The 25,320-nt window shown below is 45.4% G+C and overlaps 1 protein-coding gene across 4 annotated transcripts; it reads right to left on the minus strand.

Moving 5' to 3' along the window:
* Nucleotides 1-311: 311 nt before the first annotated feature.
* On the minus strand, nt 312-24,699 carry USO1 (USO1 vesicle transport factor). Of its 4 annotated transcripts, none has more exons than XM_033060203.1 (25): nt 24,593-24,699; nt 24,286-24,372; nt 24,101-24,165; nt 19,943-20,022; nt 18,972-18,983; nt 16,698-16,798; nt 15,682-15,784; nt 15,471-15,526; nt 15,117-15,237; nt 13,671-13,849; nt 13,108-13,248; nt 12,234-12,322; nt 11,322-11,476; nt 10,866-11,071; nt 8,658-8,768; nt 7,893-8,011; nt 7,518-7,699; nt 6,508-6,629; nt 5,460-5,598; nt 4,596-4,759; nt 4,002-4,091; nt 3,179-3,265; nt 1,785-1,883; nt 1,136-1,351; nt 312-757 (listed from the first exon to the last, which is right to left on the minus strand). In XM_033060203.1, the coding sequence occupies exons 1-25, from the start codon at nt 24,656-24,658 to the stop codon at nt 650-652; spliced, it is 2,898 nt and encodes a 965-aa protein (XP_032916094.1). In that variant the 5' UTR covers nt 24,659-24,699; the 3' UTR covers nt 312-649. The 4 variants fall into 4 exon arrangements, with proteins under 4 accessions (XP_032916094.1, XP_032916093.1, XP_032916096.1 ...); XM_033060202.1 differs by having other exon boundaries at nt 10,866-11,077; XM_033060205.1 differs by lacking the exon at nt 18,972-18,983.
* Between the last annotated feature and the right edge of the window lie 621 nt (nt 24,700-25,320).

Raw genomic sequence — 25,320 nt, forward strand, 5'->3', positions numbered from 1 at the left:
TTAAGAGTGCACTGGTCTTTTGTTTTCCACAGCAATTCTTCACCCCAAGGCTTTGTTTCTTGCACAGCTTCCAATGCAAACTCTTCCATGGTATTAGCAGAGCACTGTGGTTCCCTGGCAGGTTCCAAGTGAAGCCAGGGCAGTGTCCAGGCACACTCCTGTGTGCAGGGCCCCTGGCACCCCCAGAACCACAGCCCAGGCTGGCAGAGGCCACCCCAACCCTTCTGCCTCCCGCTGCTCCTGAGAGGAAGCCACAAACTACACGGAAGCTCCATGCTGAAGGCAGGGGGAATGACTCCATGTGACAGATGTTAAACCAAATACTTTTGTATTTAATTATGTTAAGAGCTCAAGGAAGTTAAAACCATAGACAAATGCACAGAACTGCAAATGACAATGAACCAAGGCAGCAACATTGTCATTTCCTGCTTTAAACAGTGTCTGAAGCAACTTCTAAACAAGTACAACCTGGGATATTCATGTAGAACTGAAACTGTGGTTTTTGTTTGCTTAACCTAGTACAAAGGATTTTCCAACACTTGAGTAACTTAGAACTAGGCCCATGGTTGTCATTTCCCCATCTGCTTCCCATAAGCAGACGTTTTCCTTTGTACACCAGTAATAGCTTTTCCCCCCAAAACAACGCAATCTAGTTTTCATGGTAACACACAGCAGCATTCTCATCTTGTTCCTCTTCATCTCCATCCTCATCTTCATCCCCTTGATCTCCAGATTCAGTATCATCTTCATCTTCAACCTGAAATACAAGATCTGTTGTGAGCAGTAACATCCCTTATTTTGTTCCAGCCTTTTGAAGGCAAGACAAATGCTGAGAGCAAATATCCTTAAAGATCACCTAAAACAACTGTGCCACATCAATTAATGCTCATTAAATGCAGCTGTTATCTCCTCATGTCCACAGTTCATTACTTCTCTGCTGAAGATCCCTGACTACTAGGGACAGCAGGCAGTGGTCAGCTCTCATTGATGGCTGCCAGAAGTTGGAAAAGTAACTGATAGATTTAACTCCCCTCTAGTTAGAGAAAAGGGCCTCACCAGACTTTGTGGATGAGTATTACCATGCCCAGACTGGTCTCAGACCCGGGAACTCACTGGATCCCATTCCTTTGCTTACCGGTACACCAAGGTCCTTCAATTTGATCTTCAGTGCAGATATTTTCTGATCCTGGTCAGCCAAAAGCACCAGGAGATCATCCTGCTCCTTCTTGGATTCTGCAACTTCTCGCTGCAGTTTACTTTTCTCATCTTGCAATATAGCAACCGTGCTACTAGATGAGTCCAGCTGCTGCTTTAGGGATTCCTTCTCCTCAGAAAGGGCTTTGACTTCACTCTGGCAACAGGCAAAATCCCACAGCAAATTACAGTACAAGCATAGGTAAAAAGCTGAAGCCCTGTATCCTTCCAACACATTCTATACACAGCCTTTAGCAGCTCCAGCCCACCACTGGTTCCTGTACTTACACATCCCTACACAAACTATTACACCTTGGATAAAGTAGGAACAGGATTATCAGTGGTTACCTTCCTCCCAGTCAGAATGGACTGTCTGTGTCAGAGTAAAGCACCACTCTAGACTGTCCTTAGCAACTCAAAGTTCTTATTTCCCAAGTGAAAAATGAAGGAGACATCCAGCTTCCCTTCCAGAGCCTGAGACACTGGATGCTGAGGAAACAAACCACTTCCACCAGTCGTGGCTACTACAGAAGGTCCTAATTGAAGGCTGACTATCCAGTGGCTTGGTTTGGTGCTCACTCACTACTCACCTTCAGTTCTTTTATTTCTTGCTCCAGTCGTCCCTCCAATTCTGAGCTCGTTGCTGCTGCTGCACCGCTGTCTCTTAACACGGGATCTGCAGTTGCATTCTGTGGACAAGGAATTCCCTCTCAGTGCTGCACACACTGACACAGCAAGCTGAGGTGTTACACAGTCATTTTTTAAAAAGCATGTCCTCTTTTTACAGCATAGCCAATGTATGGTGATTACACACACCCCATGCTGCAAAGGATCAGCAAACAGATCTGTGATTCCTCGCGTCTCAGACTCGTACACACAGTGAAACCTTTATTTCACAGCAGCTGCACTTGAAAGACTTGCAGGTTTTTTTCTAGGCAGACCCTATTTCAGGCATCCACCTCCGCTCTGATACTTCTGAAGTGCCACAGAAGTCTTTTTATTAGGCTAGATATGCAATTCTTTGCATAAGACTACTAAAAATAGCAATAGTTTCTCAGTCAGCCCTACACAAAGTTATTTCCAAGATGTGGCAGCTGCCTGTCAGCTACAGCTGCCACTTGGCACACGTTTGAGAGCAATGCCTCTCCAGCTGGAGCACACTGAAGCCAGTCCTCCAAGCACAGGAGGCAGCAGGATGGCAGTGAGGTGGCCTGACAGCTGGAGGGACACTGGGACACACCTCTGCCTCCAAAGGCATCCTCACACACACAGGTGGCCAGCAGCTGTGCAATGGCATCTTCCCTCCCAGCAGCTGAGTCTGCCTCTCTGAGCCTGTGTACATTGAACACTTGATTGTCAGCTGGCTGTGGGGCCCTGCTCCTGCAGCACCATTTATTAGCTCTGCTGGGGACCTGTCTGCAACATTTTTAGCAACTTGTTCACGGTCTGTGGCCCAACATTCCCTTCCTACAGCTGTTCATTAGTTTTGAAGACAGTCATATTTATTTAGCCAGAAGGCTTTACTGCCTCATTGGTTCAGTACACAGCCAAAAAAAACCTCTGCAGCATTTGGAGCCTGCACAGACAGACACCCCATCATTTGCCCTTCAACTACACATCACCTTTTAAATTAGTATCCTCAACTGCTTGTGAGAGTAATGATCTCATGTGTATGATATCACAGCTGTATCTCAAAAAGGTTATTTACTTTAATCAGAGCTTAAGCTTGGAACAGGCAATAGTTTATGATTGTTTAAAAATAGCAAGGACCAGTGCCATCAGAGAGAGCTAACTTGACTAGAAGTCCCCTCTATGCTCATGAAGGATTTGCCTGGCTAACTCGTTACTTCATTTGAAACCTTGCTGGAATCACTTGCTGATGTATGCACTTAAAACGGGCTTGGTTTAGGAAAGCAGCTACAGTAGCAGGAAGGCAAGTCTTGGAGATGCAGTTCCCATAGATAAAAGAACAAGTCACTGGTACCATTACTTGGAGCTTTTGATTCTCCATCTGAAGCTTAGAGATTTCCGCAGACTGGAGTTGTATCTGACTCCTGAGCATTTCCAGTTCCTTTGGGAAACAGAGACAAAGCTTTTCAGTCCATCTGATAAAATATTCACATGAAATTTTCCTGAGGTTACATGCTCTCAGACTCACTGCTTCATACTAGCAAATGTAACAGGAAAGCTGCCTCTCAATCAGACAACAGCTCTTTCCTTTAATGACAAGGCCAGACAGCAACACGCACCATTGTCCACCCTGCTCTTACAAACCCTCTCTGTGGAACACCCAACCAAGGCCCCTGTCTGAGCCTCAGGGACTTCTCTAAAAGTATCTCATACCACTTGCACTCCCATTGGTGTCCCTGTGCACTGCCCCTCTTGGTGCACAAACCCCTGATGACTTATTCATCCAGCACCATTAGCTCTCCAGAGGAACTCTGCCAGGTATTTTTTGAGCAACAGCTACCTTAAAGAACTGAGTCTCCAGTTATTTATTCTGTGCTGTACATCTAATCTGGAAACTTTCATATCAGCATTTAAACATAAGTTTTGCCCTGGATTAACACATTTAGCATGTCAGTAAGAGTGTCTTCTGCTGGCTCAAACCTGCTTAGTGAAAACAACAGATTCATTTTTAGACTCATAACCTCGATGCTCCAAGATTAGGACCATCATCACAAGGACACCTGATGATAAATAGCAACACGTTCAGGAATCAACACTCCTCCCTGAAGAGTAAAGCTTCCTTCCCATCCCAAGCTACCCCTGTTCTCCCCAGCTGCACTGAAATACCACAAGTTCACCTTCTGTAGCTCATTACTGTGCTCCAAGCCACCAAATTTGCTGATCTGTGAAGCCTGCTCTGTAGCTCCCATTTCCAACTGGGAAGAACTCTGTAAGAAAAAGAGGGGGGAGGAAAAAATCAGCTCAGAACTCTAAATGTAGTCACGTTGTCAGAAAAACCCCCTAGCTGTTTTTGCATTCTCCAGTTCCCAGCAGAGAAGCTGCAAGCAGGCTGAGCAATGCACACCAGAGCTCTCTGAGAGCAGCTGCTTGTGTCCTCTGAGGTGGGTGCAGAAGGACCTTGCACCAGGGAAATGCATCAGACAAACACTGCACTGTGGCAAGGCACTGGGCTCTTAGCAGATCTCTACCATGGCTTCCTCACACTTTGAAAACAGGCTAAAAATGATTCTACAGCTGCACTGATTGTGCTTGGCAATAGTGCGAGGCAGACAAGGCTCTGCTCAAGCCATCTCCCACCAGATTCCCTATTTCGGGCATGCACTCAGGATGGCTTGGCTGTCACCACAATGAGGACATGCACAGCTTAAGGCAAGTTACACTTGAAACCAGGAATTGGCAGCTGGATCAAGTTCTGCTGAGACAGCACTTACCAATTTTTCTATTACAGAATCCTTTTCCCTTAACTGCCCTTGCAGCAGCTCATGCTTGTTTTTCCACTCTTCCAATTCCTCTTTCAATTTGCTCACTTCTTCTGTCTGAATGCCATTCATCTGCAATGTGTCACCATGGGAATTATGATGCTGGTTGTCCTTTCCTAAACAGCAAGAGTTTACAATCCAGGTCAAACAAACACTTCTACAACTTGGTTTCCAGCCTACCAATCAAAGCCCTTGTAACACATCCTGCTCCTGCCCCACAAGGCAATGCAAGCCCTTCTCATTCTAACTAAAGGAGCAAAGCACAGTACTTAAGAATTCTCTGCCTATAAAACAGAATAAACAATGAAGAGCTCTCATGTGCCATTCCTTCCACTATGTATGCTGCCTAAATAATGGCACAGACAAATACTGAAGGTAACTGATTCCTTAGATGATTTTAATGCTAACTAATCATGAATGCAGTTTGGGTCATTTTAATCATGTCATGTACACCTTACCAGGCATTTTGACATTGGGATAAGGAGAACATACTGCCCTGATTTACACTCTAAATTAGCAATTTCTCTAGTGACAGTAACAGGCTTCATCTTGCACATCTGCCACACAATCTTCTCCAGCTCACACTTTCATTCCAGCTCACTCCAGGGCCCCTCTGGTCATGTTCTGAACCTGGACAGGCAGCAACTGGTTTGGATTAACTTGACCCAGGGCAGAGGCAGCCTCCCTCAGCAGCTCCCACACAAGTGTAAGCTATTACACCCACAAGGCTGTCTCTACTGGAGCTCTGCCGCAGCTTGCCAGAAATCACAACATCTTTGCACAAGCAAGATGATTTTATATTGCCATGAAGCCTACCTAGCTGTACTTTCAGGAGATTATATTGGTCCTTATGCTGCTGGATCTGAGACACTTGCTGTGTGACTGTAGCCTGGAGCTGTTCATTTTGGGATGTTAAAGTGTTGATTCGTTGTTTTAGTTCTTCAAGCTCCTGGTCCTGTGAAAGAAAAAGAGGCACCATACTACACACATATAGTAGTCCTGAGCACAATTCTGTCAGGAAGGCGAAGGAAAGCAGCAAAACCTGAGCTCCACCACTTGGTGCTACCTGAGACAGATGAGCAGGAACGCCCCCTGCAAACCTAGCTAGCTATGCCTAGGAAAAACACCTGGGAAAGACAGCAGCAGCCTGTCACAGAAACAACAGGAGGAGAAGGGGAAAGGCGGGAAATCTGCTGATTGTAATTTTTATCTAGCATACTACAGCCTGCATTTGTTTAGTCTACTGCTTCAGGAGCCTTTAAAGAAATGATGCTAACTACAGATATCACATGTTCAGAAAAGCCTCTGGTAGTTCCAAAGCATCCCTAATGCCTCGTGTACCCCATGCTTTGATCTCAGAACACAAAACACCTGCTTCAGTTTCCCTTTAGCAGTTTAGGTTAACTGAACTTTGGTTTAATTTGTTCCTTCATCTAAGCTGCAGCAACCACACAAGTTAACAGTCCCAGAAAAAGGTTCTGAGAGTCCAATCCCAGCAGGTATAGCCAAACATCACCAACAAATCATTTCTTCATTCTGCCCCATTTCATCTGTCACCAAAGTGAGAGCACAGAACTAAGAATTGCATCTCTGAGGGGCTGCGAGTTCTCTGCTTCATTTGAAACTAAACAGGTAAGAGCATGTAGCCCAAGCAAAAAAATAAAAAAAACCCCACCTTAACTAGTGTTCCAAAACTCTGACATTTCAGTTGAACCTTGACATGAGTGCTGTTAGAAACATTTCTGCATTGCTAGATTCCTTGTTACTTGTTTTGGAACCAGGGGGATTGAAGTGCACTGCAATGCCTCCAAAAGACAAAACTGACAGCTTTTAGAGGCACATGTATGGTCCAGCTCCCTCTTACCTGCTCTCTAATGACTTTTTTGTAGTGAGTCACAATGTTGTCATGCTGTTCCAATGTCTTCTTGACCTCCTCTTCCTTTTTATCTTCTTCACTGGACTTGTAAATTGCTTTACTTATGACACCTGTAAAAAACAGTTTCTGTCAGCTCGAGCACAGTTCACATCTCTGTCCTCAGAACAGTCTCACAACCTCACAGTTTGAGTTCATGGCATTACAAACTCAGCCTGCACGTTAAAAAAGGGATTGTCACAAAGGTTTAACAGAAATGGTGCCTTGATTGCAGTTTGCACATTTACTGATTTTCCGTTTCAGACAAGTAAATGTCTGAACTGGGTGTTTTGAGTACTTCCTCTTGAAAAAGCTGCATTCTACTTGCACTATGGCACCACTACAGCTGCAGCCCAAAACATTCTGCAAATAAATCAAAGACTCAGGACTGCAAAGCAACATGCAGATGAAACTGCTTGGGCAAATCCATCTTTACCATTGCTGCTTTAAGGTTTTTTGTCTTTCTTTCTCTAGATTGATTTACGTTTAAAGCAATATTAATAAACAGGACACCAGTCAGATGTTAGATTGATGACAATCCCTGAAGCACAGACTAAACCACGGGTGCACTTCCTAACAAGCCAAGAAATTCAGCATTCACCTTTTTTAATTTATCAATTATAAATGGCAAAAATCTGGATTATGTACTTCATAAAATGTAGCTTCTGTCACCTGTATGTCACACTGTATGTGCTCAATACTTGAGCACAGGTAAACACCTCTTGGCCAGTGTGACAACTCCCAGAATCTATTGATCATCATCTCCTAAGAATATCAGGTAATCCAGTCAGAGTATTTTTACTTAACACTTAAACCACAACTTGGGTATGTGAATTACTGACAGCTATTACCATAACCTTTAGTATCATCATACTACTTCCAAGAGTAACACAACATGTTTGTGATAGTAGCTCATCCACCAGTTTATGACAGAAACTAGAGAAATGAGTGTAACATCTCACCTTCCAATTCCTTTACCAGCTTTGTAAACTCATGGTCAAACATCATGTGGTCTGGGCTAGAGAAACTAGGCTGTGGTTTCTGAGCAGCTCTGGAATAAAGTTCATGTTTGCTAATGAAGCCAAGCTTCTCAATGAAATTCTCCCTGCCAATCCTCTTCTCAATCAGCTGCTTCAGTTTCTCTCTACAAAGGAAGAGAAATGAGTAACATTGCAACAACTGGACAAGAAGTGAACCCATCATTTCATTGAGGTGAATTCTGTATTATGTCTCAAGTCTTAATCCCACTGCTGTCCCACTTAAAAGCCTCTTGAAACCACCATCTGCCTTTCACAGAACCTTTCTCTACAGTCCTGTCATTTCTCTATCATACTTACTTCCTGTAATTCTCAAGGGAATTGTCATTGTAGTAGATGGAAATGCCAAGCAGAAGTGCACACAGGCCTTGGACAAGCTGCTCCTCTTCTCCAAGGTTTTCAGCTATCTGCCCTGTGAGCTAGAACTCTCGATAAGGATGTTGGAGATATTTGATAACCACAACATATATAACACTTCTCCCTGTATACATTCCCTTTCATTTACCCACAAACCCAGGCCTTGTTAGAAGACAAAAGAGCTGACAAACCCCTTGCAAAGTTAACTCCTATTTTGAAGGACTTGGGTGATCAGTGGTTTCCCATACATTTCCCAGTAGCTGTCTGTTTAACCTGAGAGATTTACTTGTTCCAAAGCACACCTGCAGTGTAGATAAAGGTGCCAGTTTAGCTTTGTGTGCTCATGTACTTGGCTAGGTTTTTCCTGAAAAGCAAGTACAGAAATGAATAGAAGCACAAAGCATTCTTCTTGCCTTGTGAGAGTAAGTTTAATTCACACTTAAAATACCAACAGGCTTGTTGCACTAAGAGCTCACTTGGCTGGCAGACTTGAGACAGTTTTCCACACTACTCTGGTACGTGCCTCTTACACACAAGTCAGTGCACACACAGCACTGGCAACTAAAGGCCCATTTGGTCTCTTGGCCCCGTGCATTTTCTGTTTTGCAGACGCCCTGTAAGTGATCTACACAAACATTTAACTTGAACACAAATAACCCAAGTCATGTCTAAGCAAGGGGCTCCACTCCACAAGCAGGTCAAGGATACAAAAGGCACATTGGCTGGATTGTGAAGGAAGTGGGTGACAGCAATGGAGCAGTTGCTCAGCCAAGTACAAAGCAGCATCAGCAGTCCAACCCTGGTCTGGACTTTGCTGCCCTGTGAAGAACAAACACAGCCATCATTACCTTCCCACAGAGAGGGCTAAAATACAAACTCCAGTTGTATTGTATCAGGACTCACCTACTTCCACTTCATCATTTTATCAACTTCCAAACACCCATTTGTTAGTTTACTGAACAGCTTTAATGCTTGGATAAAACCAGTATCAAACCATTCATGTCAAACTGTTTTCAGAGCAAACCAGCAAGCAACACAGATGTGAAATATTACTCAATGCAAATCAGCACCAATATAAAACCATGTGTTAGTTCTGCATTTTTAATACAAGGGTGACATGAAGGAACATACACAAAACCCCTTGAAAAGAAGGAACAAGGTGTACATTTAGTCACATAAGGATTCCCTGGAAAAGATGCACCACCAAGACCTACCCTGCTGATGTAAAAGTGTCAGGTGTTCCTAGTATTATTTTCTGAGTAAAAGAACAATAATCCTGTAGTGGCCTGTGCTTCACAGAATAAGCACATTAAGCCAGCAAAGCAAATGCTAACTGCAAAATTTATTTTTGTTAGACAAAATTCATTTTCATCTCCCAACTGACTCTTACCAATTGTGTGTCTGCTGCAGGTAGTTGGGCCCAGCTGAGCTAAGACAAGCATCCATCTCTTCAACAGTCAACATTCAGATGGTAGCCAAGGTAAGTGTTCCCCATTTACTGGCTCTAATTGTCCCAGCGGGATTTGCCAGTGCACGCACACTGGGAATAACCCCTGTAGCTGGCAGTGGCCCTACAGCACATGGCCCTACCTGAGCCTTCTCCAGCCTTGGTACCATGGCCCTTCCCTCCTGAGAAACATGGAGTTACTTCTGCTCATACAGCCCAACACTTCAGCACACCCATATGCTGGAAGCAGCTGCAAACCACATTTATTCTCAGGCACTGCTTGCTGTTCAGAGGTAAAACTGATGTGTTTTGCCTAAGGATTTTCCCACAGCCCAAAACATCCTCTCTAAAAATGGCTATTTTCTAGGCATACCATGATAATAACACCTATTCTGACAGATGACAGCTCCCCAGGACTGTTGTTCCACAGTTCAGAGCTGGTAACAACCCTTAGCTGTGATCAGCAGGGTCAAACACAACACAATTCCACAGCAGAAATACTTTTTTTTTGTCCCACCAATACCCAACCCAGCTGTGTTTTAATTATCAGCCTGGAAATCAAACAACTCTTCAGGGGTCACCTGCTCATAATGAGATCCCAAATGTTCACAATTAAGCAGGCAAAACAGTTTTTCCTCTAGCATATCCCCACTTGTAATGGTACCAGCTGCTTGCTCCAGGCCCTTCAGAAAACACTATTTCTAACAGTTTGAGTTGTCCTGACAAGAGATCCCCCTATCATGTGAACAGATGGTCCATTAGTCTGCCCCCAGGAAAGCAAGCACCCGTGCTGCCCAAGACACGTATCCCATAGTTTTGGGGAGCATCCCCAGAGATTCCCCTGGACCACCAAGAGTTTGTTATGCCAGGGAAAACCCAAACCACTGCAACACGAAGCTGTAAGTGGAAACACATCAAAAAGCAGTTAAAGAAATCCTCCCCAGCAGTCCCCAGACAAGAGGGAAAGGCCTGCTTTTGGCAGGAAAATGCACAAGCTGTGCCAAAAAATACATACCCGTCTGTCGATCTTATCACCCTGCAAGTTACACACATATTACTTGAGAACCTTCCAGTGGAACATGTCAGAAACATCCCCCCATACCTGAGTCCCTTTTATCATGTAGTGCTGAAGAATCATGAGCATTTTTACTGACTCCAATTTACCTTACACAGAAATGCCAGGAATAGGATAAAAATGAATACTGGCTGTTTTTATCTTTGCATAGCAAAGCCAACCATTGGTTCATGACAGCCTGGTTTTTTTGTGATGTTTCCAGACACCTGAGCTGTGTCCCCCCAATGGCCCTGCCCAGGAGGGACATTGCCCTGGACACCTGGGCTGTGTCCTTGTGGTGGCCCTGCCCAGGAGGGACATGCCCAGGACACCTGAGCTGTGTCCCTGTGGTGGCCCTGCCCAGGAGGGACATGCCCAGGACACCCTGGTGCAGCGGGCAGCCGTGGTGCCGTACCTGCGAGAGGATGTTGGTGCACTGCTGCAGCAGCGACACGGGCGGGTTGCCGATGCTGGTGGCCAGCTGGACGCGCAGCAGCTGCTCCTTGAGCGTGGCGTTCTCCTGCAGGGCGTGGGCCAGGGCCACGGCAGCACACCAGTTGGACAGGGAGTCGGTGGAGAAGAGGCCCCCGCAGAGCAGCTGACCCGCTGACACAGAGTTACCTGTAGCTACCACAGCGGCCAAAAGGTACGAGTGAGATCAAAACAAGCCACAGAACCAGCAAAATATTTAAGACAATGCAGCTAAAACACACAAAAACAAACTGATGAGTTTTTAGACAAATCTAAGCCAAATCACCCTGCCTTGTTCCAGTCACTGAACAGCAGGTAAGTAATTTTTCACGAGACACCAGGTGGTGCACAGAACAGGTGCTAGTTCAGAGCTCACTGCCGAGGTGGTGCCCTGGCCTACCGTCAATGGTGGATGGCAGGAGCGTTGAGACAATTTCTCCTTGTCCTTTCTGGTTTTTGTACAGAAAGCACTGGAAGCAGTAGAGAACAGCACAGCGTAGCACGAAGGGCTGCCTCTCGTTCACCATGGACATGAGCAGCACTACGATTGCAGGCCTGTTGGGAAAGCAGGCAAAAACAGAACTGAGAGCAAGGAAAAGCTGAGAACTGAACTATGAATGAACTGCAGGAATGCAATATGGATGTATTCCACAGGTAAGGAAAGGTACTGTGGCCTATCACTGCATCTAGCGCTATTTCAAATAAGGGTAATAAAACCCAAGGTGTTACAAGTTTCTCAGTGATTGATAAACGGAACAAGAGATTGATTATCAGTCTCCCTTGCCTCCAAATCTTCTTTGGACTGCAACAGCAGCTCAGCCCGATGGAGCAATTTCCAGGCACTGCCCTTTTGCTGTTCAGGTGCCACATAATACCAGTTCTAGCATTATGTAATATAATATAATATATAATATATATAATACATATTATTATATATCAGATGCCCCATATATAAAAAGTGATCTATCACATATCATGTAAGTGATATATCACATGACCCAGATATAAGTGATAAAAATATTACATATCACATATGCGATAAATGAAATATTACATAAGTGATAAAATACTATATATGTGATAAATATTATATATGCAATATATTGAACCTACAATCCATCATCTAACACCAGTTCTAGGCCTCATCTCTGCAAACACACCTGACACCTTAATGCTGGACCCAATACACCCACATGAACTTGAAGCTGTTACTTCAGATCGTAATTCCAAATGTGGAATTCAGAAAATTCTTTGGATTGCCCATACCAATCCCTCATCACCTAATAGAGTTCAAACACTTTTCTTCCTCTACCTTGGTGGATTAGAAGGTGCATTTACAGAGGCAAAGTAGTCTTGATTTGTCTGGCATCCTCGGATGACCTCCGATACAGTATTAATGGTCTAGGGAAAGGGCAGGAAAGAAAGTCAAATCCATGTTTCAGTCTGAGCCACGATCTACCACCTAGGTCTTTCCAAGTTACTCCAGCTCACCCTGACAGTTTAGTATTGAAAAGCAAAAAGTCTCAGCTCAGAGACTTCAGTAAAACCAGTGTGCATTAAATGAAGGCAAACAGCTGTGAAAGATGCTGAGCAAAGGTTAAGGGACACATAGCTCAGTCCCTTCCAGCTTCATCTTGTATGCCAGATCAGTTTTTCTGTGACAGCAAATAAACAGCTAAACTGGACATTTTTAACAAGTGGAAAGGTGAAACCTTTTAAGAAGAACTGGAATAGAGGAGTCCACACTCAATACAAGCACTTGGTTTTATCAAGGGAAAAACCCCTCATCCTACATTGCTGGCAGGGCTTTCTAGAAGCTAAAATCCCTCATCACTGGAAGCCTATCAAATTAGAGTATCTGTAGACTCTCTCAAAAAATAAAAATAGCAATAAACCCACCCCCAAAACAAAGAAGGTCATTCATAATTCAGCTTCTCTGGGATATTCTGAAATCCAAAGGAAAAAACAGGCAAATGCAAATCCTCTGTGGTTGCAGAACACCAGAAATGCACCAGTGTAAATGACTTTTCCATTTCTGCTGCCCACAGGAAGCTGACATCCCTGGCATCTGAAGTAGCTGCTCAGCAAATCCTCAGTAAGTCCCTGCAGCAGCTGGCTGTCCCTGCAGACTGCTCTGATCACCCAAGGGCTCACTGCCACCCCTCCCTCCCCCACTGCCCTCTTACTTCCGTCAGGATATCAGCAGGAACGCCGGTTGCCATGAGGATGGTGCAGAGCTGCTGCAGCAGCCCACAGTGGAACATGGCCTTCTGACAGCTGCTGGTGGCACCAGGAGGGTTTGTGGGGGACACCAGCACCCGCACAAGCTACAGAGAAGGAAACATTGAACAGAGCCTGGGACCTTCTGAAACCAAACCAAACTAATTTGTGGCTTCACCATAAAACCGAAGTGATTCTTAAAATGGAGACAATGAACAGAATCTCATTTATCTCATTGCTACATATGGCTGCTTGATTTCCAGTTTTATACCGGGGGATTCTTTACATAGAACACCCCTGACTGTGCTTTTAGTTTAAATCTCTGTTACATGTCAGGTAACATCAAGTCATGTAATCACCAGCCATGACAGATTCACCTCTGACAGGGTTTGTGCTGAAAGCAGCACAGCTCACGAGCACAGGTAGCTAAATCTGAGCTGAAGAACTGGATTGTGACATGGCACTTCTCACTGCAGGAGAGCTGACAAAGGGCTGCCATCGGTCATTAGGAGTTGTAATGGCCTCTTACCTGCAGCATCAGGTGAAGATTAGTTACTTTCTGTGCAGACCACCCACAGTTGTCATCTCCAACCTCAAACCAAGGCTTCATACGCTGAATGTATGAACCTTCCTTGAAGAAATTCTGATTGGAATTATTATTCTTCAACAAGTTTTGCAACAGGAGGAGACAGTCTTCCACCACTATGCCTGGTGAGAAAGTATCACACAGTCAATCTAATTATGCCACATGGAAACCAGTGAGGTTGTCCATACACTGAGGATGTTCTAGATGGAACACAGCACGCATTTCTGAGCTCTTCATTCTTAACACACATGAGGCTTGGATCAATAACTAGGAACCTTGTGAAACCACAGCTGCTTTTCTTCCACGAGCCCCAAGCAAATTTCCAAAGCAAGTACAGCTCATATCAGTCAAGTGGGTCAATGGGAAAAACTGCCAACAAAACCTCACCAACACTTTGTGTCCCAAAGTTCACCTGCTTCACCATCAGGCTACACTGTCCCTATCAGATGCACTCTAATGAAGTTCCTCCTGACCTGCATCATGATTTGAGGCAGCAGCTCTTCCTGGCTCACATATTTATTCTCTACAATTACTGGCTACCATCTTCAGCTTATTTCAAAGCCACTTTTTAGGTTTCAAATTACACTCAGCTAAAGGCTGCTCCTATCAGAGGAACAAATAAGTAACAGGAGGGAAAGCAGAGAAGTCTTAGCACATAGGAACTTACATAACAAGTCTCCTAAGAATATTAACTGCCTAAAAATAGCAGCTTGAAATCAAAGGTTTGCTGAATATTTCCATGCCAACAATACCTGGAATAATATAGCTGGGAGAGAAGCAGTAACTGCTCCTGCAGCCCACAGAAAGGTCATGGAAGAGCCACCTGCCACACTACTGAAATAGACTGTAGTAAACCCATCACATATTGCTAGTAAAAAACTCAAGTGCTGCATTGTTTTTTGCTCCTTTTAAAAATGCTTTTTGCCTCCCAACAGGTGACTGACTTGTCAAGAAGCTGACCAGAAAACTGAAGTTGTTGGTGCAGCTGAAGGAACTCAGCAAGCTGTTACTTCCAGCCACTCCAAGCATCCCAGGATCTTGTGGGAAGAATGCAGATGCTTAACTGAGTAAGTGACAAATGCAGCACACACATCTGACACTGCCATTCCAGGCAGATACATGCACAGGCCTAGGTCAAGCAACAACACACTAACTCATGCACACATGCTCAGAGAAGTGCCCTGATGTTTTCACTAAATACACCAATTCATCAAAAGACACTGAAACACAGCTACCTGGTCCAGCTGGTTTTGCTTATTTTGTTACAACCAATCTATAAATTGTGATCCTTTTACCCACTGACAGAGCTTGAACCACTCACTAAGGTAAGCTGGGAACATCAGCTCATAGCTGCAGAAGCACAGAGTTAAGTCTCAGACTGCACTGTACCTCCATCGCTGTTTCCTTCCTCTGTTATGATATCCAGAAGTCTCTCAAAGGCATTTTCAAAGGCAACAATCTTCTGTATGGCTGCGTTACTTTTGGTCAATTGCTGCAACAACAGGACTCCCTGGACAGACGGGGGAGAAAAGAAATCAAACCTGGGTTTTAATAGAACTCCACTGTTTTCTCACAAGTCACAGCCCCTGGGAGGATGCTGCATCAGCAGCACAATGCTCAGCCAGGATCCCAGGCACACCCCCATGCCCTCAGCACATCCACACCCCCGGGGACAGCACTGGCTCCTCAGGCCTGGCACTGACACAGAGGATGCCATTGGCCCTGCAGACCCTCTGCACTCACGTCATTGCGGATCACCTCCCTGGAGTCTGCTAGCAAATCCATGAGGCGGGAAACACCTGCAAGAAACAGGGTTTAAAAAATAACCATGAAAAGGTGCAGCATTTTCATGCTGAAGCTCTTCACACCATCCTGCTCGAGGCTCCTCTAGGCCTCTGCCACGTCTGCTGAGCATCAGGCTCCAAGTGGATCAGCAGTGGATTCGAGCACTTACCCATGGGGCTGACCAGAATGATCTGCTGCACTTGAGGCCCCTGCTGCTTTAACAGAGATGTCAGGAGCTTCACTCCAGGCCAACGAACATGGAAATCAAACTCCTGAAAGGATGGACAGGAGCACGTTAAGTAGCCAACTCCTCACTATTTAACTCACACACTGAGAGTTCCTTAACACTGCTCAAAGCGTGACACAGGTTCCATATGAGAAAAGTAGAACACATGATTTTAACTGAAGTTGGACTACAAAGGAAATGAAAAAAAGAAGAGAGTACTGTATTGTTATCTCTCTCAAGCACAGTCATTCTTAGTTTGGGAACAAAAATTTTAACAGCTGAAAGTAAAAAGGCAGCCCATGAGGACAAAGCCATTGGAAAATGAGTTGTATATCATGCTGCTGGAAAGCAGTCATCATTTCCACTTAAACTGCATCTCAGACATAGCTGTCTCCTGATGATTTCATGATCATCTGGAAAATAAACCTTGCACAAGGGACAACCATGGCTGTTCGGGGAGCAATAATTTTATTGTTTCTAATTAAGTCACTAACCCATTTCTTGAGCAACAGGATCAGAGAAAACAGCCACAAGGTGAACCAGGGGAAGTTCAGATGAGCTATTCAGGGAAATCTCATCACTGAACAGGTGGTAGGGCATTCAGCAGTCTGCCCAGGGCAGCAGTGGAGTCATCCATGGAAGTGTTCAGGAAAGGTGGATGTGGCACTTCGGGACTTTTTAGCAGGGAACATGGTGGTGCTGGGTTAACAGTTGCACTCTGTGATCCTGGAGGCATTTTCCAACCTAAATGGTTCTGTGATTCTCTTCCATGTTGTTCTGCTTTAAAATCTGCACCAGTGGTGCTCAGCCAGGTCAGTCCTGACTCACCCCCAGCCTCACCTTCACTGGATCCTGGCACACCTCACCCCTGACACCAGCTTCACTGAACAAAACCACCACCATTTTCCCCATTAGGGAAAGCACCACCCATCTCTCAGCAGCCTGAACATGACACTCACCTCCACCAGAGTCAACAGCAGAGTGACATTTTCTTGCTGTTTAATGAAAATCTCTGTGAACTGACTCCCCAGATCATCAACTTGTTTTGCTGAGTTTTCTTCTGTAACAGCAAAAAACAACTCATTACAACACAACTGGACCAACTTCAGCAGCTGTGATTTTTATTCTTATAAAATAAGGCCATGGGTGACCATAAGATTGAGTCACTGTTATAAATGTTAATTGAATTATTTTCAAAACAAACACCAAAATGAGCTTTTCACAAAACAAAACTCCTACATTCTTCCAAATGTAACTTTTGAATCTCAGCAGTTACATCCCCACACAGCTGCACTAATCCAAGAGAGCAGCCCCTCACGAGTACCCTGCACTGATGGGCAAAAGCAAAGCGCATTTCACACCAAGAGCCTTGAAGCATAAGGAATATAAATCATATAAAGCTAATTGGTCCAAATCTTAATTATTCTATTGGGTTTAGCAATGGAAAGATACCTAAACATTAGGAGGGGAAGAGTCACAGAGATAAGCATCAAAACCTCCCAGTTTTGGAATCTGAATTGATTTGAAATGTGCCAGAATTGAATGCCATTCCATTCCTCACTCTACAGCTACACAGAACTAGGCTAGCACATTAATTGTCTCACCTAATTATTTCATACATCACTGTTGCATGAACTAAAAACAAATGCAAAAGTACCCCACAAAATGACCAAACCCCATGCAAGCAACATCTCTGCACCACTTCTGTTTTTCTAGGCTGAGTGACAATTTACATAACTGTTCCACAAAGCAGTGGCATGTAGGTACTACTGGTTGACATAATTAAGGAATGTCAGCCGAAAACCTGAGCAAGAGCAATTCTAATTCAAAGGGAAAGGGTTTGTTTTAATAGAAATAAGCAGAAAATAAACAGTAAAGCAAGTGAATTTCCCAACAAATCCAGAAGTCTTTGAATTGTCTCCTCCAAAAAACTCTCTGCTCTAAATTTCTAGCTGCAGAAATTACAATTTATTACAAAAAATTTTAAAAGGGAAGACAGACTGTGGAAAAATAACTCTAGTCCAGGCATGTAGCACCTAGCAGGACAGAAGACCTATTGTGACTTCTCTGAAGCTGAGGGTCTTATCAAGTCTAGGCCATTCCTGAACTGACAGATTGTCATTTGCAGAAAGGAAGATTTACAACTCCACACCAGTTCAGCTTCTGCACTTGCTGCTGTAGAACAAGGAGCAACTCAGCTGGGAATCAATCACACACGGATTGCACATCCTGTAGCTGGCTGCAGGCCAAGGAGAGAGCCCAGAAAACCTAAACATTTTACTTTCAAAATTAAGTCTAAATACTTCACCTGGACTTTTGCATGAGCTGTGACTCAACATCTTGTCCTTGTCCCACCCTCAGCTGCAAACTAGAACTCTTGATGCCAACTGTTGCCCTCACACAAGCTGCAGGTGCTAAGGCAAAACCTGAGCAGCACACACAACTGGCACAGCCTCTCCCAGGCTGTAGTTGATCTTTCTTACTCTAACTCAGTGGTCTCCTACCAAAGAGACAATTTTTTTCTTTTCAAACATTTCTTCTACTAGGTTTAATAAAAAAACAAACAGGCAAAGGGAAACTATTTTCCACTGACACCAGAGATCTTCCAACCAGCCGTCTATCCACAATTGTTCCTTAAATCTACACATTCCCAGAGCTATCTCCAATCAAGGCAACAGCTTCCATCTAGTAAGGTCAGCTCCTATCAATTCACTACCAAGCAGCACTGCAAACTAGAATTTAGTTTTGAAAAATAAAATGAGTTTTAAAAGGAGAACATGCAAAGCATTAGTGGTAACCTAGGGTAGAAGTGAATACTGCATTTGAACGTGCATTGCTTAAAAGAGACACTGTGAAGGAAGCTCTGGTGCAGCTCATGCACTGGTGTCCAGCTTCAGGGCTTCCTGCAAACAGAAACTCTGTTCACAAACTTCGGTCCCTCACAACCCTACCAGTTTGGGGCTGCATACCTTTGACACCCTTAACAAGAATTCACCATCACTGCAGCCTCTGGGGATCTGCTGGCATTCAACATGCCAAGTCACAGGAGAAATCAAATTGGAAACACACTTGAGCTCCAATGAGCAAGGATAGAGCAGAAGGCAAAACACCTTCCCTGAGTTCCAGTGCAAGGTTCTACAGTGTCCTTTTTAAACAGCAGCCAGGTGTTACCAGCAAGAGTAAACTAGGGCTAAAACAAAGTGCCATATTTATATAAGTAAAGGTTCTTTTACCTTCAGAGTCATCTGTCAGTGCAGGTAAAATAAAAAGAAACAAGAGACAGGTTTACCAGTTGAACAGTTTCCAGACAGCACAACCAATTACAGCATAAGCTCAGGTTCCCACAGCAGCCATCCCAGCCTCCTACAGCAGCTGGACTCCTTGGGAAGTTCTGGAAGGGCTCAAACTGAAGCACCCCATAACCCTTACAGTCCTGGTCATCTCACACACAACTCCAGCTGGACAATTCTCTGCTCTTTGGAAAAACTTGACAACACTTCTGTCCAGTCCATAGTCAAGGCCTCTACCACAAACATGAATTCACCAGCACTGTCAAACTCTGATCTTGTCCTAAACCTTTTTAATCAAGATGGGGAACTGGAGGAACATGGAAAAGAAAGTAAGCCAAGCACAATTTGAAATATGGTTTAGAATAACATTCATTGGCCTTGGAGACCAGTTTAATGGCCTTCAAAAATCAAACAGGTAGGAGTGGTATGGATTTTTACAACTCAGCTGTACAAAGATAAACAGAATCTTCCTAAATCTCTTTCTCCACTGCCACAGTGTTGAAAAAGGTTTCACACTTACATGTGGCACCTTATCACAGGTACCTGAGATTTTACATCTCAACATCCTCGTTAAATCATGAGATGGTCATGTCTCATTTGACAGTAAGAGCCAGAGCTACCCTGTCCCAACAGCAAAGAAGGACTTGATTCGTGACTTACAAACTAGAAAAAGTTACCACATTCCAACCTGGCTCCTGTTCAGAGAACAAAGTTTTTTTAATTAATAAGCAAGAGATCCAGTGTTACTTTAATGCGAGCTGCATAGAGGATCTTTAGCATTATCCTAAAAGCTGTACACAGTAACAAAGCAGGTCTAGGTAAGGGTTAGTAAATCACAGTATTACAGCTGAGAACTCAAAGCACCAAGGAAAGCAATTGCACAGTTAATACAACTATTACTACCAAGTGCTTACCTTGCTCCTCCTCTTCTAGGTCATTCGATATAACATTGTAGAGTGTGTCCAAAGCATAGCCAATTATTTCAGAATCTGAACTGCAAATGAAAGAACCACTTGTCTTTAATGACTTACTTCCAACTACTCTTACAACATTGCTCTTGTGCCCAGGCAGTTCCCTTTGCAGCACTAGGCCAAGTAAAAAGCACAGATTTACTGCAGCACCACATAACCATGAGCTATCTGCTCCTTGAACAGAGTCAAGCTTCTTTTCCCTGTTCCATTCCCTCAGGTGAGCCTCAGGAAGTCTTGTGAAACCAGATGACCACAGGACTCTTCACTGTAGGTGTGTCTTTCATTTTGTGAGTCAGTCCCTCCAACCTGCTCCAATATCAGCAGAAATCCCTAGGAATGCTTCACACTTGCCAGAAGATGACCCAAAGAAGCTGCAGACAAGCTCCAGGTGGGACCCTCTGTGCTACACTGTCAGACAGGACCAGAGGCAAACCTCAGAGCTCCAGGGGAACGCAGCAGCAGCTGTGGATTCTCACAAACAGGCAGCCTCTGTGTCACCAAACCCACTAAACCTAATAATTACAGGGTTTTGAACCCCAGCATCCCCAGGCAGCTGCAGGGAACCCCAAAGCATTAGCTCACCTACTCACACCCAGACTCCTCTCAGGAAATACCTGTTCCTTCTGCATTACCAAGGCTGAACCATCTGTAAACCCTGTGCTACAACTAAGACACAGCACAAGAGTTTATGGGGCAGAACACAACCGTTTCTACTTCTTGCTGTGTTGCTTTTAAGAGAATGAAAGCAGTTGGTTAAAAAAAAAGAAAACCTAAAACCACAGCGAAAGGTATAGCTGAGTGCAGAAGGACATCCCTCACAGAATTTTTGTGACTATTAAGCATCTGAAAAAAAATTCAATTCACACTCCAGCTTCTAAATATTTACTCTCACTGATCTCCAAGGCATTCCAAGTAAGGCCTCCACACCAAAGATAAATGTGCCTTTCATGAGGCTGCTAGACTGGTTCAGAGCAGAGGCCTGAACTAACCCTTTAGTCCATGGAAAGTCTCATCTGGCAGGTATGATCACAGCTCCAGCCTGCTTATGCTTTCCCTTTACTCTCATTTTAGTTCTTCAGCACACTGCCACAAAGCCTGCACTTCCCTTTTCACAGAAATGAAACAGACCCACATCTAAAAACACACAAATTCTTTCTTGGAAACTTGAAAAGCAAGGCTGCAGCTTGGTGGGTTTCCTGACATCCCTTGTTAGGAAAATGACAGCAGCCCTGAAAGAATAAGGACATTTAATGTATACATGATGAAAAGCAGGCCTTGTTTCTCTGGCTGAAAGATAAGACATCCCAAAATGAGGACAGCAGCATCCCACCTCTGCTGCTCACTGCCTTGCCACCATCTGCTGTTCAGCACATCCCACATCTCATTGATTATTCTGTTCATGCTGAAGCTGTCCAGCTTTAACTCTACAGCAAAAACCAGTCAAGAAACAAGACTTCTCAGGCATCCATAAGAGATCTTTGTGCAAGGCATCAAACCAGCACAGTTCACCTCAGCCAACCTGCCTCTGCTAGTGGTGATTTTCCACAGCATGCAAACAAGCTGTCAGGGCCCCCCAGACCACAAACAACAGCAGAGCAGAACCATGTGGAAGTGAGGGCACCTGTGCATTGACTGTCCTGCCCATGGGTAACCGAGGTTTGTGCCTTAGGGAAAAAAAGGACATCTCTTAGGTCTACATATTAAACTCCAAATTCTTTCAGCTCTTTCAATTGTCACACTGACATTCAAAAACATTTTAATTTATGTAGAAACGAAGCAGTTAAGGATCAAGTTGACTTCTCACTCCAGTGCCTTCTCTCACACCAACAGCTGAGTGGTATTGCCCTGTTCCACAGTCAAATGCCAATTTTTTTTCAAAATAATCCCTGGTGGGATGTGGCAACATCTCAACAAGTCAGTAGAAGTCCTCTACCAGATCACTACTTCATATTACAAAATAAACACATGGCCTAAGAATTCTAGTGTGTCTAAGTCTGGAACATGTACAAGCTGACTCAGGCTCTGGGATGCCCAATTCACAGAATGGGAAAACTTAAATCAGTTTTCTATAGAACAAGTTTTAAGCACTTGAGCAGGAGACAGAGTTTCAGGCAACCTGCAAGTAAACTGCTTACCAAGTACAATCATGTCTTCCACTTAAGAAGTGATATGTTGCTGTTTCAGGGTAAAAGCTGTAACTAATTCAAAGGAAAACCCCAGGATCTAAGGAACTGAAAACTGGACACAGGCAGCACTTAGATTTTTCTTATCAAATTAAACTCTGCTGTCATCTTAAACTTCACAGCAACACAGCCAATGGGCCACAAGCCAGCACATGTGCATGATTTACATGAGTACAGTGACATGTGAGAAGACAACTTCAGTCAGTCAGTGACCTCTTGCTAAAGCAGCTGCCGTGCAAAAAAACAACAAAAAAACCCCAAACAGATGGTTCCACTTCTGCAGAAAGCTGCAGGCACCTCAGGTGGACACTGGAAAGGTCCTAAGATCAGACCTGTGGGCACACACCAGAAGAACAGCCCCTGTCACACCAGCAACATCCCAGTTCAATAGACCCATCACACTAGGACTTGGGGACAGCTGAGCCTGTGACTCCTTTATCAGCCACTTAATCAATTCAACTGGTTTTGATTTCCATTGAGAGTGTCCAGGAAACCTCACCTCTACCATTACTGACACCAAATAGTAACACCAGCTCCAGCAGGTAACACCTGCACTGATCACTCAGAGACCACAACTCTCTCTCCAAGAAGCCACAGCACCCAGCACCTGGCCCAGCTGACATGTAACAGCAAATAACTCTAGCAACACCTCCCAGAAGCCAGCATTTCTTCAGCTGAAAACCCAAAAGCCCCCATGTATTTATTATTTTTTTCAACTGCAGCCTGAGTCACACAAGATATGTGCGCAGAACCCCAGAACACAAATTCCAAAGGATCAACTGAAGCCCAAGAAGCACTGAAAAGCCTCAAGTCCCTGCCCTAAAGGGTTCAGGTTGCTGTCAAGTGGATCAGTAGAGCCCCGCCTCCATTCTCAAAGTTCAGAGCAGATAAGTGGATGAAAGTAGGCTTTAACCCAGTTTTTTAAAGGGCTTCCCCTTCACAGCCATGACAGTTACTCCCATCCCCTTCCCTTTCACTGTTTGCACCAGGTCAGACGTGCCACTTTGACTGCCCAGCCCACAGAATAGGAATAACATGGACTTGCCTAGACAGCAGCCTCACACCTTGTTCCCAGCTGGCATAACTGGCCAGGCAAGAAGGGCCTCAGTCAGCAGCCTCTGCTTGATCACTGAATGGTTCCTTGTCCTATATCCATAACTGGAGCAGGAGGCTCCTTGCAGACACTGAACTGCAGCTTTCCTAATTCTCCTTGGTACTGGCATGGAAGGACACGCTCCTCCTTCCAGGGTATGCACATCCAGGTATTCACAGCCTTGTGGCTCTCTCATATAAATTCACCAGCTTGATGTTCCAGTCCAGACTGAATGACTCTCCCCATACATCTGCCTACCTAAATGCCACTATTTGAAGCTTAAATCCAAGGACTGAAAACAGGTTCCACATTACAACATGGAGGCACTATCAGGTGCAGCAGTGATTGCAGGAATGGATAATAAAGATAATCCAAACACTGGATTGCATAAGTACTACACTCTAGTCCACACAACACTCAGACTCGTGCCATCTGTCTTAGCAGCAGCCTCTGAGTCCTGCTCCCCTGTTCACCTGAACCCAAGTGGTTTTTTAATACACATGAGCAAAAACACACCAGCTGACTTCATTCTTTCCCTCTTAGTTCTGTCTAGCTCACCTCTTGCCCAATAACAGCTTGATCTGGGTTGTTCCAAACAGTGGATTTAGTTAACACGATGCCTTTGGACTCACTAAGACATACTTTGGTAGCACCTTCACTCTAGAGCTTGTCTTTCTGTCCCTCATCCTGGAATTGTGTTCTTTTTACCTCCACGTAGGCTCAGAGGAGCTGCCCGAAACCCAGCTGCCCTCCCAGCTTTGTCAGTGCAGGGCGCCAGGCGTGCATCCGCGGTGTGACAGCCCGGAGCGGCTGCAGGCTGCTTACCGGTCTGTCTGCAGAACGTGGATGAGGTGTTCCATGGCTTGGATGCCGACCTCCAGCCGGTATTTCTGTTCGGAGAAGAGACAAATGGTCCATGGTTGAGCACGAGCACCAAACAAAGCCCTTCTAACAGTACCTGACAATGCCACCAGAAATTCACACCACTGTTCGGGAAGTTGGCTGCTTACCTTGGATAATGACTTGAGAGCACGGACAGCATCCCTCCGGTCATCCAGCAACGTGGACGAAGCTACCCGGTCACACAGCTTCTGGATCTGGAAGGCAAGCACAACAAACACGGGGTCAGCCGGCGCTGCAGGCGACACTGCCGGCACCCAGCCGAAGGTCAGGAGCCGCCCGGCAGAGCTGCTCCTTCCCCGCGCCAGCCAGCGGCTCTCGGCCCCGGGCACCGCCCGGGCCTGGCAGCGGCAGCGGCCCCAGCGCGGCCCCGCCCGGCCCGGCCCGGCCCCCCGCGCCTGCCGCGGCCCCGCTCACCGTGTCGGCCCCCGAGGGCTGCGGGCCGGCGCTGGGGCCGCCCATGACGCCCCGCAAGAAGTTCATGGCGGCTCGGCCGGGCCCGGCGCTCCCGCTGCCCCGCGGAAGCGCCCGCCGCGCCTGCGCTGCTACGTGGCACGGCCGCGGCGGGGCGGGGCGGGGCGGGGCGGGCACCGGGAGCCGCGCGGCGCGACCCGGGCCGGCCCCGCCAGCCTGTGTGCCTGCCTGCCTGCCTGGCAGCGCTCCTCCCCGCGCACCCAGGGGCTGGGGCACGAAAACAGCAAGGTGATAGCTACTCTTGACTACAAGTAGGAAGTGTCCCAGCGCTTTTGAAACTCAGTCAAGTCATCTCAGCGAGAATACCCAGATAAGACTGATGGTTCAAAGCCAGCAGAAGAGCACCACGAAGTACTTAAATTACTTGGAGATGCTGGATACTCCTTTGGATGCTACTGCAACGTACTCTGGTTTCCTGCTGAGGAGCAACAGCCAGACCCAGAACTGCAAACCCTACAGGGACTGCACCCACACAGCAGCTCCTAGCCTGATGGTCACTGGTAGGATTTGGCAGTGTTGGGCTTATTCTACATACTCAATCAAAGGTATTGCAATTCCAACCACAGCACGTGGGCACAGGAAGCACCAAGATGATCAGTTCCAAAAACGAGTCCATTTCATTCCAGGGAAACAACCCCTCTAACATCACAATTTAAATCAAGAGCCTTGGC

Source organism: Catharus ustulatus, chromosome 5, assembly GCF_009819885.2.
Source record: "Catharus ustulatus isolate bCatUst1 chromosome 5, bCatUst1.pri.v2, whole genome shotgun sequence".
Classification (NCBI taxonomy): domain Eukaryota; kingdom Metazoa; phylum Chordata; class Aves; order Passeriformes; family Turdidae; genus Catharus; species Catharus ustulatus.

Coding starts and splice junctions, on each gene's coding strand:
- USO1 (XM_033060202.1), bottom strand. CDS start 24,658: ATGAACTTCTTGCGGGGCGTCATGGGCGGCCCCAGCGCCGGCCCGCAG. Junction 24,166..24,285: donor CTCTCAAGTCATTATCCAAG/GTAAGCAGCCAA, acceptor TTCTCCGAACAG/AAATACCGGCTGGAGGTCGG. Junction 1,884..3,178: donor ATCAAAAGCTCCAAGTAATG/GTACCAGTGACT, acceptor CCTTGTCCACAG/AATGCAACTGCAGATCCCGT.